This window comes from Pan troglodytes, chromosome 5 (genome assembly GCF_028858775.2).
Source record: "Pan troglodytes isolate AG18354 chromosome 5, NHGRI_mPanTro3-v2.0_pri, whole genome shotgun sequence".
NCBI lineage: Eukaryota > Metazoa > Chordata > Mammalia > Primates > Hominidae > Pan > Pan troglodytes.
In genome coordinates this window covers 40,842,578-40,856,766 of record NC_072403.2, presented here as the reverse complement: position 1 = coordinate 40,856,766, position 14,189 = coordinate 40,842,578, and the positions used below count along the sequence as shown (strand labels likewise).

General features: G+C 44.5%; 1 protein-coding gene across 11 annotated transcripts in view; it reads right to left on the bottom strand.

Moving 5' to 3' along the window:
- The window catches only part of ANKS1A (ankyrin repeat and sterile alpha motif domain containing 1A), a 202,741-nt gene that overhangs the window by 108,772 nt on the left and 79,780 nt on the right, over positions 1-14,189 (bottom strand). For 8 of the 11 annotated variants that reach the window (XM_024357155.3, XM_063812380.1, XM_024357154.3 and 5 more), the window contains exons 3-5: positions 13,274-13,430; positions 10,796-10,858; positions 618-914 (exon numbers count right to left, since the gene is read on the bottom strand). In XM_024357155.3, the coding sequence (XP_024212923.1) occupies positions 618-914; positions 10,796-10,858; positions 13,274-13,430 (517 nt within the window). The remainder of the gene's footprint in view (positions 1-617; positions 915-10,795; positions 10,859-13,273; positions 13,431-14,189) is intronic. The other 3 variants (XM_518420.8, XM_024357157.3, XM_009451089.5) reach the window with 1 other exon arrangement.

Sequence of the window (14,189 nt, the reverse complement as noted above, 5' to 3'; positions counted from 1 at the left end):
TGGATTCCAAAACCACGATCATGGCCCATACACCAAGGCCATTCTGTGCCACCAGCAGGCCAGGTGTGAATAACTGAACAGTTACTCTTAGAGCCATCTACTGGTGAAATGCCTCAGAACTCTACCTTCCTGGGTGGAAGGAGTAATAAGAAGAAAAGTACAACAGAAACACCCTCACTTCAAATGTGGTTTGGTCAACACAACACCTAAGGAATTATTCATCTGAATGGGAAAGGCTAACAAAGAAAGGAAGTGTGGCATTTCTTGCTGGCAACGTCAAGCTGATGAGACTGTGGAGGCGCTAAATGGTGGCAGTGGGAACACATGGATAGGAAGATAATGAAACTTTTCTGGTTTTGAGAGCCAGTCCATAAGCACATCTTTTCAGGGTTTAATGACTACGGATTACCCCCTGAAAAGAAACAAAAAAATAATAGACTTGCTTGAGGAGTTCATTGTTTCTATAGTGTCACATTAGAATGAGTCAGCAAATAAGCATTTGAAACATGATGTGAAACGTGCTAAATAAAGAGCACAGCCCAGCAGCATGGTCCTTGTGCCTTCTGCAAAATGACTGAGTCTCTTGAGATTGGAGGAGCCCCCACCCGCCCTGCTACCTGGTAGTTGCTGTCCATGCCAGCATCGAGGAGGACCTGGACCACGGCTTTGTGGCCATTCCTTGCTGCCAAGTGCAGAGGGGTGTGCTTCTTAGTGTTGCAGCTCAGGAGGTTGGGGTGTGCATTAAGGAGCATTTTCACCACCTCCAGTCGCCCGTACAGTGCTGCCAGGTCCAAAGGGGTCTCGAATTTGTTGTTGCGCATGGTGGGGTCCGTCAGCTCCTCTAAGAGCACCTTCACCACCTCTGTGTGGCCATACTGCGCTGCACAATGCAGGGCCGTCTCGTTGTCATTGTTCTAAAGGGTTAACAAGCAGATCACATCAGAAAGGTCACTGGCAGACAGGCACCTGACTGGGACAACCACTTGTAAAACCACTGAAATTTAAATGAGAAAAATAGCAGCAACACTTGGGGGCTAATAAAAGTCGGAATCCAGGCATACTCCCCCACAAACAAGCCTGACTGGTCTAATCAGTGACACCTTCCCCCAGTGACTGTGAGAGGGGAGAAGTCATCTCTTAAACACTGGCAATGCCCTGTGTGCCATGGCAATGCCCTGTGTGCCATGAAGGAAGGGTCTCCCGGTTGTAAGGAGAGTGAACAAGAAAATGTGGCAGGCATTTGGTGGAAGCCCTGGCAAGATGAATACCAATAATATCACTGCTATTATTTCAGTTTAAACTTCAAATGGTTTTACAATTTGTAGGCATTCAACCCTATGGTTCTGATTCTGGATTTGTCAACCATCCATTGCCTTACACATAAGCTTTTTAATAAAAGTTTTTCATCTGCACAGCTTCTTGCATGCAAATCAATCAGCCAACAGTGAAAGTAACAGAGCAGACTAAAAATCGCTCAAGGTATCAGCCAAAAGCCATTTCCAGGTAAAGGGGGCACTCGGGCTCAGTTACAGAGAAATAAGGGACCCTGACACTGCACTGTGCCTACCCCAGGAGCCTGCACCAAGCAACGCATGCAGTATCTACTTCATTAAAATGGCAGCCAGCACGGGAAGATGTTTCTTATGTAAGAAAGAGGCAAACGCTGGCATGTTTTGTGTGAGAGGTGCAAAATATTCAAATGTAATATTGCTATCAATTCAAGCTCACAACCCACAGTCCTCTAATGCCAATTTTGTTTCAAACTAAAGACAGAATTTGGGATAAAATGGGAGAATTGTGTGCTTTATCAACCACCAGAGGCAAAATGTTAGTCATTCCAATTATGCTCTTTTACTACTGACAATGTCTAATTAGAGCAGAAATAAAGTAAGTCCCATGACCTCTCCTTTTTGAGAAGCACTGATGAAAATAATTCTCCCACAAGATTTTGAGATTCCTAAATTTATCCAGGAGGCTTCTGCTACTTTTGGGAAAGAAAGCTTAAGAGGGGGTTTGTCAGTTAAGTCAATATTGTGCACCTTTCAGTGGTCAAAAGGTCAAAATTAAATGTTTCTGCAATTGCTTTAATTCTATTAATAACACTAAAAGTAATGGATTAGGAATTACCCAAACATGCATATGCAATTCCATCTGCTTTTGATCTGGCATTTGACTGCATCATTTTTTCCAACTATACCAAGTATACCAGAAAGATCCACAGCTGCTGGGAGCAACTCCCCAAAAGGTGAGAACGATGGCAAAGAAAAATTTTTTAATGAAATAAGGACAGAAAAAGTAGTAGCAGGACACATGCAAAGATAAATGCACACAAATAAACAGAGGATGCAGAGGAAGCTGCACTGAGCTCAAACACAACTCAAGGAGAGCAGCTGCCAGGAAAGTGCCAACAGCCTTCGCTGGCCAGAGGATACAGCCGGCCTGCCAGCCATGGCCTCCTATGATATGACTGGGCCCTGAAGGGCAAATTCCATGTAACCTGAAAGTCTGGAGGAAGGGGAAATGCTGGGCAGAAAGCAAGTCTTTGAGGTCCTCCCTGTGCCAAACAAACCTTTTAGGATACCCATTTGGAAGGCCCTATTAAGCTATGGCATGAGTTTCCTAAGCAAACTTAGAGCTGTCCCTTCAGTTTCTCTCTTTTTTAACCCAACATTTCTCTGGTTGATTATCACTTTCTCTTGATGAACCAACACCTACATTAACAAAAACTCACAGGATCTTTCTGTGGAGTAATTCTGGGGCAGAGTAGTAACCCAAAGAAGTTTAAAAGGATTCTTCAGGTTGTACATCTCAAGATGAGTGTGATAGAAAGAGCCAAGAAAGTCAACTTATTCTTATTAAAATTCCAATCCAGAAAAACTATTTACTCTGAAGCAAATACTACTGTCTCTTTTATATCCAAGTTGTCTCCCAACAACCAGAATAAATTGTTCTTGATTTTATAAAAAGTATGCCATTAGGGCTAAAGAACTGTAAAAGTCTAAACCATCCAGCAAAGAAAAAAAAAAAAAAAAACTTTTCTCTATTTCTTCTTCGCCAGAATGAAAGCAGCTCTCACAAAGCTGCCCTGCTAAAGGCAAGGTCATAATCACTACTGGCAAATTTCCTGCCTCATGTTAAAAATGGTCTAACCACATCTCTGCAGAAAGTTACACTCATAGACACAGTATAGGGAGCATCTTACTTAGGTTTCAGTCATGCCAGACATGGTCTGGTAACTGTAATACCCAAGTTTATTATATCTGTGGTGACCACATCCATCACTGACACAAGCCATCACGATAAGCTCTTATTACTGTAGGCTTTTTGAGCCTGACAACTATCAGGGCAAGAACTATCACTGATTCTCAAACTGGCTTCATTTTGGAATTACATGGGAGCTTAAAAATAACTAGTAGGGGCCGGGCGCGGTGGCTCATGCCTGTAATCCTAGCACTTTGGAAGGCCGAGGCAGGCGGATCACGAGGTCATGAGATCGAGACCATCCTGGCTAACACAGTGAAACCCCGTCTCCACTAAAAATACAAAAAATTACCCGGGCGTGGTGGCGGGCACCTGTAGTACCAGCTACTCGGGAGGCTGAGGCAAGAGAATGGCGTGAACCCAGGAGGCGGAGGTTGCAGTGAGCCGAGATTGCACCACTGCACTCCAGCCTGGGCGACAGAGCAAGACTCCATCTCAAAAAAACAAACAAACAAAAAAACTAGTAGGAGGTCCAACCTCAGACTTGCCAAAGTAGCACCTCAGAGGGTAAGGTCTAGGAAACTCTTTTTTTTTTTTTTTGAGACGGAGTTTCGCTCTTGTTGCCCAGGCTGGGGTGCAATGGCATGATCTCGGCTCACCGCAACCTCCGCCTCCCAGGTTCAAGCGATTCTCCTGCCTCAGCCTCCCTAGTAGCTGGGATTACAGATATGTGCCACCACGCCTGGCTAATTTTGTATTTTTAGTAGAGACGGGGTTTCTCTATGTTGGTCAGGCTGTTCTTGAATTCCCGACCTCAGGTGATCTGCCCACCTCGGCCTCCCAAAGTGCTGGGATTACATGCGTGAGCTACCGTGCCTGGCAGGCCTAGGAAACTATTATTAAGTGCTGGTTAATACACTCACAAGAAAAGAAAGGATTCTAAGGAGCAGCACAGACTCCTGATCATCTGGAATGTTTCCCTGTCACACCTTCCAAATCTCACTACAGGTGTTCACAATACCTCCAGAGTTTCCAAAATCCTATTACTACTAATCTGGACTGAGAAAATGGAGTGAGAGGAAATAGCCCAAATTTCCCCCAATGCTTTTGCACAAATTCTCCATTCCTACTCATCTTAAGACCCACTTCTGGCTGGGCGCGGTGGCTTATGCCTGTAATTCCAGCAGTTTGGGAAGCCGAGGTGGGCAGATCACGAGGTCAGGAGATCGAGGCCCCCTGGACAACACAGTGAAACCCTGTCTCCACCAAAAATACAAAAATTAGCTGGGTGTGGTGGTGCTTGCCTGTAATCCCACCTACTCAGGATGCTGAGGCAGGAGAATCGCTTAAACCTGGGAGGCGGAGGTTGTAGTGAGCCAAGATTGCACCACTGCACTCCAGCCTGGGTGACAGAGTGAGACCCCATCTCAAAAAAAAAAAGGAAGAAAGAAACTTTTTCCTGACCTTTCTCCTCTTGGAACTATTTCAGGACCATCACCTCCTAGTGCTCAGATTACAGCCCAACTGCACACTTACCCCTTGTTGGCAGATACTGAAGTTAGGGACACCTGGCCTATAGCTATCTGCAGCAATGAAAGTACAGGCCCTAGAAAAACATACCATAATGGAAAGAAAGGAAAAACTAGGTCTGAGATTGAAAGGACACAGGAGAAGCATGAAAGCAAGTCCATCATGTGGAAGAAGAGTTAGACTTACTCTGTATTGTTCTGGAAAGCAGAACTCTGATCCAAAAAAAAATGGAAGGTTTAGGAAGATAGATGCCAATCAAACTCAACAAACCAAAACTCAATGGAATCCAAAAACAGGCTGCCAAGTAGTAATGAGTTCTGTTTGTTATTAGGGAAAACAAGCAAACAATTAAAATACGGGGTAGAGGGTCACCTTTCAAATGATAGAAAGATTCCTGCTCTATGTGGAAGGTTGGCCTAAATTGGTGGTTCTCAAACCAGCTTTTAGAATTACATGGGAACTAAAAAAAAAAAAAAATGCTAGTAGTAGGTTTACCCCAGATTTGTAGGCACCAACTTAAGCAATCAATCATAATCATCAAGAATGAGACAAACCAACGTTATGTGCCTTGGTGATGCAAAGCACTAAAAAGGACATACATAATACCACTTCCATGGCGCTCCTGCCAAAAATGTATACCCAGAATCTAATCATAAGGAAATATCAAACAAAGCTAAATTGAAAGACAGTATACAAAACAACTGCCCTGTGCTCTTAAAAACCATCCATGTCATGAAAGGCTAAGAAAGGCCGAGGAACTGTTCCATATTATTAATATGTATGATCCTGGACTGGATTCTCGATCATAAAAAAATTGCTCTAAAGGGCATTTTTGAGACAACTGGTAAAATTTGAACATGGATTCTATATTAGATAATGGTATTGTATCAATATTGAATTTTCCAAATGTAATAAATGTATTGTGGCTTTATAAGCGAATGTCCTTGTTCTTAGGAGATTTAGGTCAAAGAACTAACTAATACCAAAATGGAAGTGTTTAGGATTAAAGGGTCATAATGTCCATGACTTAACATCAAATATTTCATCAGTGACAACAATTATTGCATACACACACACACACACACGCACACACACAGAAAGAGAAAAAGCAAAGGTAGCAAAATGTTAACACTGGAGTATCAAGAAGAGTGTACCATAGTTCATGGCATTATTCTTAAAACTTTAAGTTACAAGTTTTTTTTTTTTAATAAAAAGTTTTTTAGAAGCTTGCAGGTGATACTAATGCAACCAGAAAGGTTGATTATATTTAGAGGCAACTGGTCTAGATAAAATTCCAAGTCCCTTTCAGTTCTAAGACTGTGAAATCATTTTAAATGTACCAAAAAAAATAGATCTGCCCTAATATTAATTTGATTGTTACTCATTTTATGACTCAGACTAAGGAAGAACTGTTAAGAGGGGGAAAATGAGCAATTTTCATGGTTCTGCCTTAGCTAAGGATAATTTACATTTGGCTGGTTTACACCGACTTGTTGAAAAAGGCCCCAAATGTCGAAAAAGAACATGAAAGCTCCTAAAAACTACTTCTGCTCCCAAAATAAGCCATCTGAGACTTCTTAATTTGTACAGGTGCCTGACAGAACTTAGCACTCAAAAGTACTTTAACAAAACAATTCCTAGACATAAGCCAGATCTATAAAAATCCACTGAATCAGGACAAAACCTAGGGGGATCAGATCAGTTTTTCTTTTCTTTTCTTTTCTTTTTTTTTTTTGAGATGGAGTCTCCTCTGTCATCCAGGTTGGAGTGCAGTGGCGTAACCTTGGCTCACTGCAACTTCTACCTCTCGGGTTCAAGTGATTCTCCTGCCTCAGCCTCCCGAGTACCTGGGATTACAGGCATGCACCACCACGCCTGGCTAATTTTTGTATTTTTAGTAGTCACGGGGTTTCACCATGTTGGCTAGGCTGGTCTCGAACTCCTGACCTCAAGTAATCCGCCAGCCTCAGCCTCCCAAAGTGCTGGGATTACAGGTGTGAGTCACCATGCCTGGTCAAAGGAGGTTAGATTTGAATCAGCTCAAGAAGCGTTTGCATTCTCAGCACAACCCAAACAGCTTTACCTCTCTGTTTCTATTATTATTATTATTATTTTTTTTGAGACAGGGTCTCACTCTGTTGCCCAGGTGACAGTGATCACTGCAGCCTCAACCTCCTGGGCTCAAACTATCCTCCCACCTCAGCCTCCCGAGAATTTGGGATACAGGCATGTACCACTATCCACTATGCCTGGCTAATTTTTTATTTTTTCTAGAGATGGGATCGCATTATGTTGCCCAGGCTGGTCCCAAATTCCTGGGCTCAAGCAATCTTCAGCCCCAGCCTCCCAAATTCTGGGATTACAAATGTGAGCCACTACACTGGCCAGCTTTCCTTTTTTTTGTTTGTTTTTTTTTTTTTTTGAGTCTCACTCTGTTGCCCAGGCTGGAGTGCAGTGGCACAGTCTCAGCTCACTGCAACCTCTGCCTCCTGGGTTCAAGCGATTCTCCTGCTTCAGCCTCCCTAGTAGCTGGGATTACAGGCACATGCCACCACATCCAGCTAATTTTTGTATTTTTAGTGGAGATGGGGTTTTGCCATGTTGGCCAGGCTGGTCTCGAATCCCTGACCTCAGGTAATCCACCAGCCTCAGCCTCCCAAAGTGCTGGGATTATGCCTGTAATTCCAGCACCTGGCCTCAGCTTTACTCTTAATGTAGTTTGCATCAATTGGCCTTTCAGGGAAGAGGCAAAGGGAATTATTTCCAAAGAAAGAAGTATGTTCTTACTACATTTAAACTAATTTTATTTTATATGTGCAAAATTAAAGGATAGGAAAATGTACTTTCAAGAACCAAAGTCTTACCCTTTATCAAAGCTTTATAAGCTCACTAAATTAACCACTGTTGGGAAAACAATCACTTCAAGTTTCCTCCCCATAAAAGAAAACTCTGAATAGACTAACTGAATAATGTTTCATTAAGCGTCATCTACTAGTAACAAAAACAGATTCCAAAAATGCCTTTGCAGAAATACATTATATACACTTTAAAAAATTAGTATCTCAAATATTACTAGTTACCAGATATTTTTACTTCATGTATATTATCTTATTTAAACTCCAAAACAATCCAGCAAGGTAGATTATAGTGCCGCATTTTACAGAAGAGGAAACTGAGGCTCAGAGAAATTAAGTAACTTGCTTAAGTCAACAAAACTAATAAGTTGCATCCCAGAACTTAAACTCTGGTCTGACATGAAAGCCTATGACTTATGAGTTTTTCACTCTATCACTCTACTTCCAAAACAAAAAACAAAAAAACTAAGATAAGAGTATCTTCCTATTCTGAAGACTAGAAAACAGAATTTAAAGAGCAGGGCAATCACTGCACTTCAGCCTGGGCAACAGAGGGAGACCCTTTCTAAAATGAAAGAAAGAAAGGAAAGGGGAAGGGAAGGGGAAGGGAAGGGGAAGGGAAGGGGAAGGGAAGGGGAAGGGAAGAGGAAGGGAAGGGGAAGGGAAGGGGAAGGGAAGAGGAAGGGAAGGGGAAGGGAAGGGGAAGGGGAAGGGAAGGGGAAGGCGAAGGGAAATGGAAGGGGAAGGGAAGGGGAACGGAAGAGGAAGGGGAAGGGAAGAGGAAGGGGAAGGGAAAGGGAAGGAGAAGGGAAGGGGAAGGGGAACGGGAAGGGAAGGGGAAGCGAAGGGGAAGGGGAACGGGAAGGGAAGGGGAAGCGAAGGGGAAGGGGAAGGGGAACGGGAAGGAGAAGGGGAAGGGGAAGGGAAGGGGAAGGGGAAGGGAAGGGGAAGGGAAGGGGGAAGGGGAAGGGAAGGGGAAGGGAAGGGGAAGGGGAAGGGAAGAGGAAGGGGAAGGGAAGAGGAAGGGGAAGGGAAGGTGAAGGGGAAGGGAAGGTGAAGGGGAAGGGAAGGGGAAGGGGAAGGGAAGGGGAAGGGGAAGGGGAAGGGGAAGGGAAGGGGAAGGGGAAGGGGAAGGAGAAGGGAAGGGGAAGGGAAGGGGAATGGAAGGGGAAGGGGAAGGGAAGGGGAAGGGAAGGGGAAGGGAAGGGGAAGGGGAAGGGAAGGGGAAGGGGAAGGGAAGGGGAAGCACAAGGGAAGGGGAAGCACAAGGGAAGGGGAAGGGGAAGGGGAAGGGGAAGGGGAAGGGAAGGGGAAGGGAAGGGGAAGGGGAAGGGAAGGGGAAAGGGAAGGGGAAGGGAAGGGGAAGGGAAGGGGAAGGGAAGGGGAAGGGAAGGGGAAGGGAAGGGGAAGGGAAGGGGAAGGGAAGGGGAAGGGGAAGGGGAAGGGGAAGGGGAAGGAGAAGGGAAGGGGAGGGGAAGGGGAGGGGAAGGGGAGGGGAAGGGAAGGGGAAGGGAAGGGGAAGGGAAGGGGAAGGGAAGGGGAAGGGAAGGGGAACGGGAAGGGAAGGGGAACGGGAAGGGAAGGGGAAGGGAAGGGGAAGGGGAAGGGAAGGGGAAGGGAAGGCGAAGGGGAAGGGAAGGCGAAGGGGAAGGGGAGGCGAAGGGGAAGGGAAGGGGAAGGGGAAGGGAAGGGGAAGGGGAGGGGAAGTGAAGGGGAAGGGGAAGGGGAAGGGAAGGGGAAGGGAAGAGGAAGGGGAAGGGGAAGGGAAGGGGAAGGGAAGAGGAAGGGGAAGGGGAAGGGAAGGGGAAGGGGAAGGGAAGGGGAAGGGGAAGGGAAGGGGAAGGGGAATGGAAGGGGAAGGGAAGGGAAGGGGAAGGGGAAGAGGAAGGGAAGGGGAAGGGAGGTGAAGGGGAAGGGAAGGGGAAAGGAAGGGGAAGGGAAGGGGAAGGGGAAGGGAAGGGGAAGTGAAGGAGAAGGGGAAGGGAAGGGGAGGGCAAGGGGAAGGGGAAGGGAAGGGGAAGGAGGTAAGAAAGAGTAAGCCAAAACAAAGCTGATGTGCTCCACTACCTAAGGTCAAATTGCTTCTCTACCATTAAGACCCAACAGCTGAACAAAATCTCCCACAGGGCCTTCCTAGGTCCAGCCCATAGGGGGCTTCCTTTGCTAAATCACTATTTCTCAAAAGCATGAAATATCTGCCTTGTGTTTGGAAACATACAGAAGTACCTTATGTTTCTCTTCCCCAAGGCAGCTGTTTTCAGAACAAGTAAAAGGTAGCTAATGTGGATAATGTAGTGTCTCGAGCACACTCCAGACTGTTGCCAAAAAGCAAACTTCATCTGAATAAAATCTTTGACCAAAACCAGCGGGTGAGAGCACCAAGGAAAGAGGCTAACACCATCACCCAATGAACAAGCTCTGCTGCTCAGATGTGGTAAAGGCTGAGGGGCAGACAGGGCTGGCCTGTTCATCACCAGGCCCATCAGACTACTCTTTGTCCCAGCCTCACAGGGAGGGAGACTAAGGCTCCCTTGGTCCTGCAACATCGTTTCCTATTTCAGAACGCTTCCTGGGTCAAGAGTGATCAAGCAGAGAGAAGCTAATGGCTGGAGATATTGGGTCGTGGTTTTAAAGCATCAGGCAGAGATGCACAAACTCCAGGAGATGAGAGAAGAGTCATGCAACAGCTTTTAAAGGAATAAAATGGATCAACCATGTCCTTTCCTCCACATCTCCACCATTAGCTATTGAAACCTGAAAATCAGATTCCATTTCAAAAGACAGATAGAAAGTAGGTTAAAAATATTTTTTAATTCCAGGAGGTACAACTTAATCATTTTTTCTATGCTTATTTAAAAAGTAAGATAATTTGACATCTCTTAACAGCATTTAAAAAATTTTAAGAATCAAAATTGTAAATTAAGTATGTAATATGGTCCTTTCTATTTCCCCATTCCTGCCATTTCAAATATTCCAGAAAAAACCACCCACCATTTCCCAAATTAGTATGGGTTTTAAAAATAAAGCCAAAACCCACTGCAGCTGCATTTTCCCATTCCCAGACAAGCCAAAAGCAGATGGACTGAAGCAGACAACAGTCAGCGTGATGAGGAGGACCCTGAGTGGACAAGAGTAGAAGCGGAGAGGACCAAAGAGGAGGTACAGCTTGGAGAAATGATGCAGAGAATTCCTGGCAGCAAAGTACACACCTTGGCATTGATATAAGGGTCAAAGGGGCCGTACTTTTTGAGTTCTTTGATCTCAAGAGCATTCTACAAAAAGGAGAGGAAAAGAAAAAGTGATGACAAAATGGATGAAATATATCAAAGCAATACACAGCCCTGAGGGAACCCAACCCTAGAACAACTTGAATCTGCCCTCTGGATGCCTCAAAGGGAAGTTAATAAGAAAGACAACCTCCAGGGCACCCTACTCTTACCCCCCTTTAATCTAAGCATCCTACTGGAACCATATTAATGGTTTTAAAATGAATCAATATAGTACTTGTAACCACTAGCTAGATCCATTAAAGTCTTCAAGCTACTGCAGACATCTTGCCCAGCTTCTGCCCACCACCTGCCTACCAGATACTCAAAGCACTGGGCTGGGGTCCCACTTATCAACTGATACTCCAAGCAGGAGGCAGCTGTGAACAGGTTAAGCTAGCACACTCAAGTAGCTCAAAAATCCAAGCAGCTGTGTTTCAAGGCAAACGTGAGCAAAGAGGATTAGAAATGGTTGCTGAAAATTTCTTAAATGAGAAGGACTTTAATGGATGACCAGTCTTTCCAACAATGAAGAATATTAGTTACAAGCAAACTTCATTATGCATTTCCTCCAGAGAAGAGAAATGACCACTTTAGCTAGGAGGAGTAAAATTGCACTTAGATTCTAAAGAGGTAATTCTAAACAGATACTTTTCATTCCCAAATGTTATAAACAAACATCCTCACTGATGATTTTAAATGTCTGTTGCTCACCTACCCAGAAAATACAGCCCAAAAGGGGACAGGAAGGCTGATTAACAGCTATATACACACAATCTCCAAATCAAGAGATTTGGGAGCACTATTTTAATTTTCTCATGTCTCAGAATGAAGCTGCCCCCCTCAGAATCAAAGTCATGCTTTTAACAGCTAACTGAGAACTGCATGAGTCTCCTGACAGATGGACTTGCCAGGATAATTTCCTATTTTTTGAGGGAAAACTTTGATCTAATCCTACAGGTAATTTAACAATCCCCTCTTGGCAAAGTCATTAGAAAAATAGTCCTAAGCTTACTGAGAAACATCAATATCTCCCTCCTTCTAGGAACTGAGAAAAGTATCTGCTTCAGTTCAGAGCAGAGAGAGGAAAGGGGAGAATGGCTTATCATATAAGGAATGCCCGTCTCCTCTCAAACTTGCACACAACTTCCAACCCAAATGACAGGGAGTTGTATTTGTAAGAGGCTTGTTTAAAACTTGCATAATCCAAGTACAATTTTTTCCAAAGATATAAATGTAAAGAACAGGTATATTCTCAGAGTAACTAAATCCATGGCCATTATACGGTTATTTTTGCTCAAATCCTGCCTTTTTCATTTTCTAAGAATCATCTCTGCTTTTTCAAAGCATGCTTACTCGGAGGACATCATGGAAATGATCTTCATTCCACTGAATCACCTCTGACCTCCCCTCACATGTTCCTGATTTGTGAGTTCATTTTTTGGCACTAGCATGAGTACTTATACTGCTGCAAGTTCTGATGTATGTAAAACAAGAGCATGGTTTACACAGTACTGACAAACACTGGGAAAGTTACATTGCCATGTCAATGGCATAAACAGAATTTACTTTTACTTTTGAGACAGGGTCTCACTCTGTCACCCAGGCTGCAGTGCAGTGGCATGATCATGGCTCACTGCACCCTCAAACTCCTGGGCTTAAGTGATCCCCCGTCTCAGCCTCCTGAGTAGCTGGGACTACAGGTGTGTGCCACCACATCCGGCCTTTTTTTTTTTTAATTTTTTATAGAGATGGGGCCTGGGGGGTTGGGGCTCCTCACTGTGTTGCTCAGGCTGGTCTCAAACTCCTGGCCTCAAGCAATTCTCCTGCCTCAGCCTTCCAAAGTGCTGGGATTACAAGCATGAGTCACCACACCCAGCCCACAGTTAATTAAGCTCACCAGCTTGAAACTGACTCCATGCAATTTTGTAGGGTTTGCATTATTTCAAATTTTGCACATAAAGTGAATACAGTTGGCCCTTCATATCCACAGGTTTCCATCCATGGTTAGTTAAGTCTGCACATGCGGAACCCACAGACAGAGACAGCTAATGTTACTTTGCCGTTTTACATAAGGGACTTGAGCATCCTTGGATTTTGGTATCTATGGGGAGGTCCTGGAAACGAAGGGCTGACTGTGTATACATTTTTATTCTAGTACTATTCCAAATATGCATGAGTCAAATGCATATAAAATACATCCTCATAGTATAAGATCTACTAAGAAGAGTAGAACTGGGAAGAGGGGAATCACAATTAGGGTATGGAAGAGGTGGTTCCATGCTAAGGAACTGATTATCAAAATGAAAAAAAAGGAAGAGCTGGTTCTCTGAGATTTGAACTATGGGGCTAAGATGGTGATGGGGTTGCCACATCTGGCTATAGCTGAATGGAGGAAGGAAAGCCTCCCTTCCTTCCAACCTGTTCATTGACTCTGGTGTGTGAAGGCCCTTGATGGATGAGCAACCGCACTATCTGGGCATCTCCTTTCCAGGCTGCCAAATGCAGAGGGTAGCAGCCTTTTGAGTCAGCCACGTTGGTCAGCGCATCGTTCCTCAGAAGAACCTCGACCACATCCCTAGAAGGCAAAAATCAATCATGAGTTGGTAGAACTCAGAAGTCTTTCCAGCTAACAGCTCTTTACACCTATATGGCACAAAGCCCTTTCACAGATATCTCATTTGGCTCCTGTGTCTCTACCTGAGCTCACCACCCCAGCTTTTCCTTTTATTCCATGAGCTACTTGTACAGCTGCTGATATGCAGCAGAACCACCTTGAGCCATGCTATGCTGACTCATCACCTTTCTGTTTAGGCTTTCTTGGTAATCCGTCTGTTTTCTACTACTTTGAAAATGTCTGGACTCTTTGTCCAAACCTGTTTCCTTGTTTATGATGTTTAAACAGCATTCAAGTGTTGAATTTACATAAAAGTAATCATACAAGACAAATATTATTATTCACCACATTATTCAGAGCATTTAGTGATGTAGGAGCTGAAAGCAGAGAGGCCAAGCAGAACAAAAGTTATTGCAGGCTGGGCAGAGTGGCTCACACCTGTAATCCCAGCACTTTGGAAGGCTGAGGCGGGTGGATCACCTGAGGTCAGGAGTTCAAGACCAACCTGGCCAACATAGCGAAACCCCGTCTCTGCTAAAAATACAAAAATTAGCTGGGTGTGGTGGTGGGCACCTATAATTCCAGCTACTTGGGAGGGTGAAGCAGGGAGAATTGCTTGAACCCAGGAGGCAGAGGTTGTAGTGAGCTGAGATTGCGCCATCGCACACCAGCCTGGGTGACAGAGCGAGACTCTCTCTCAAAATAAATAAATAAATAAAC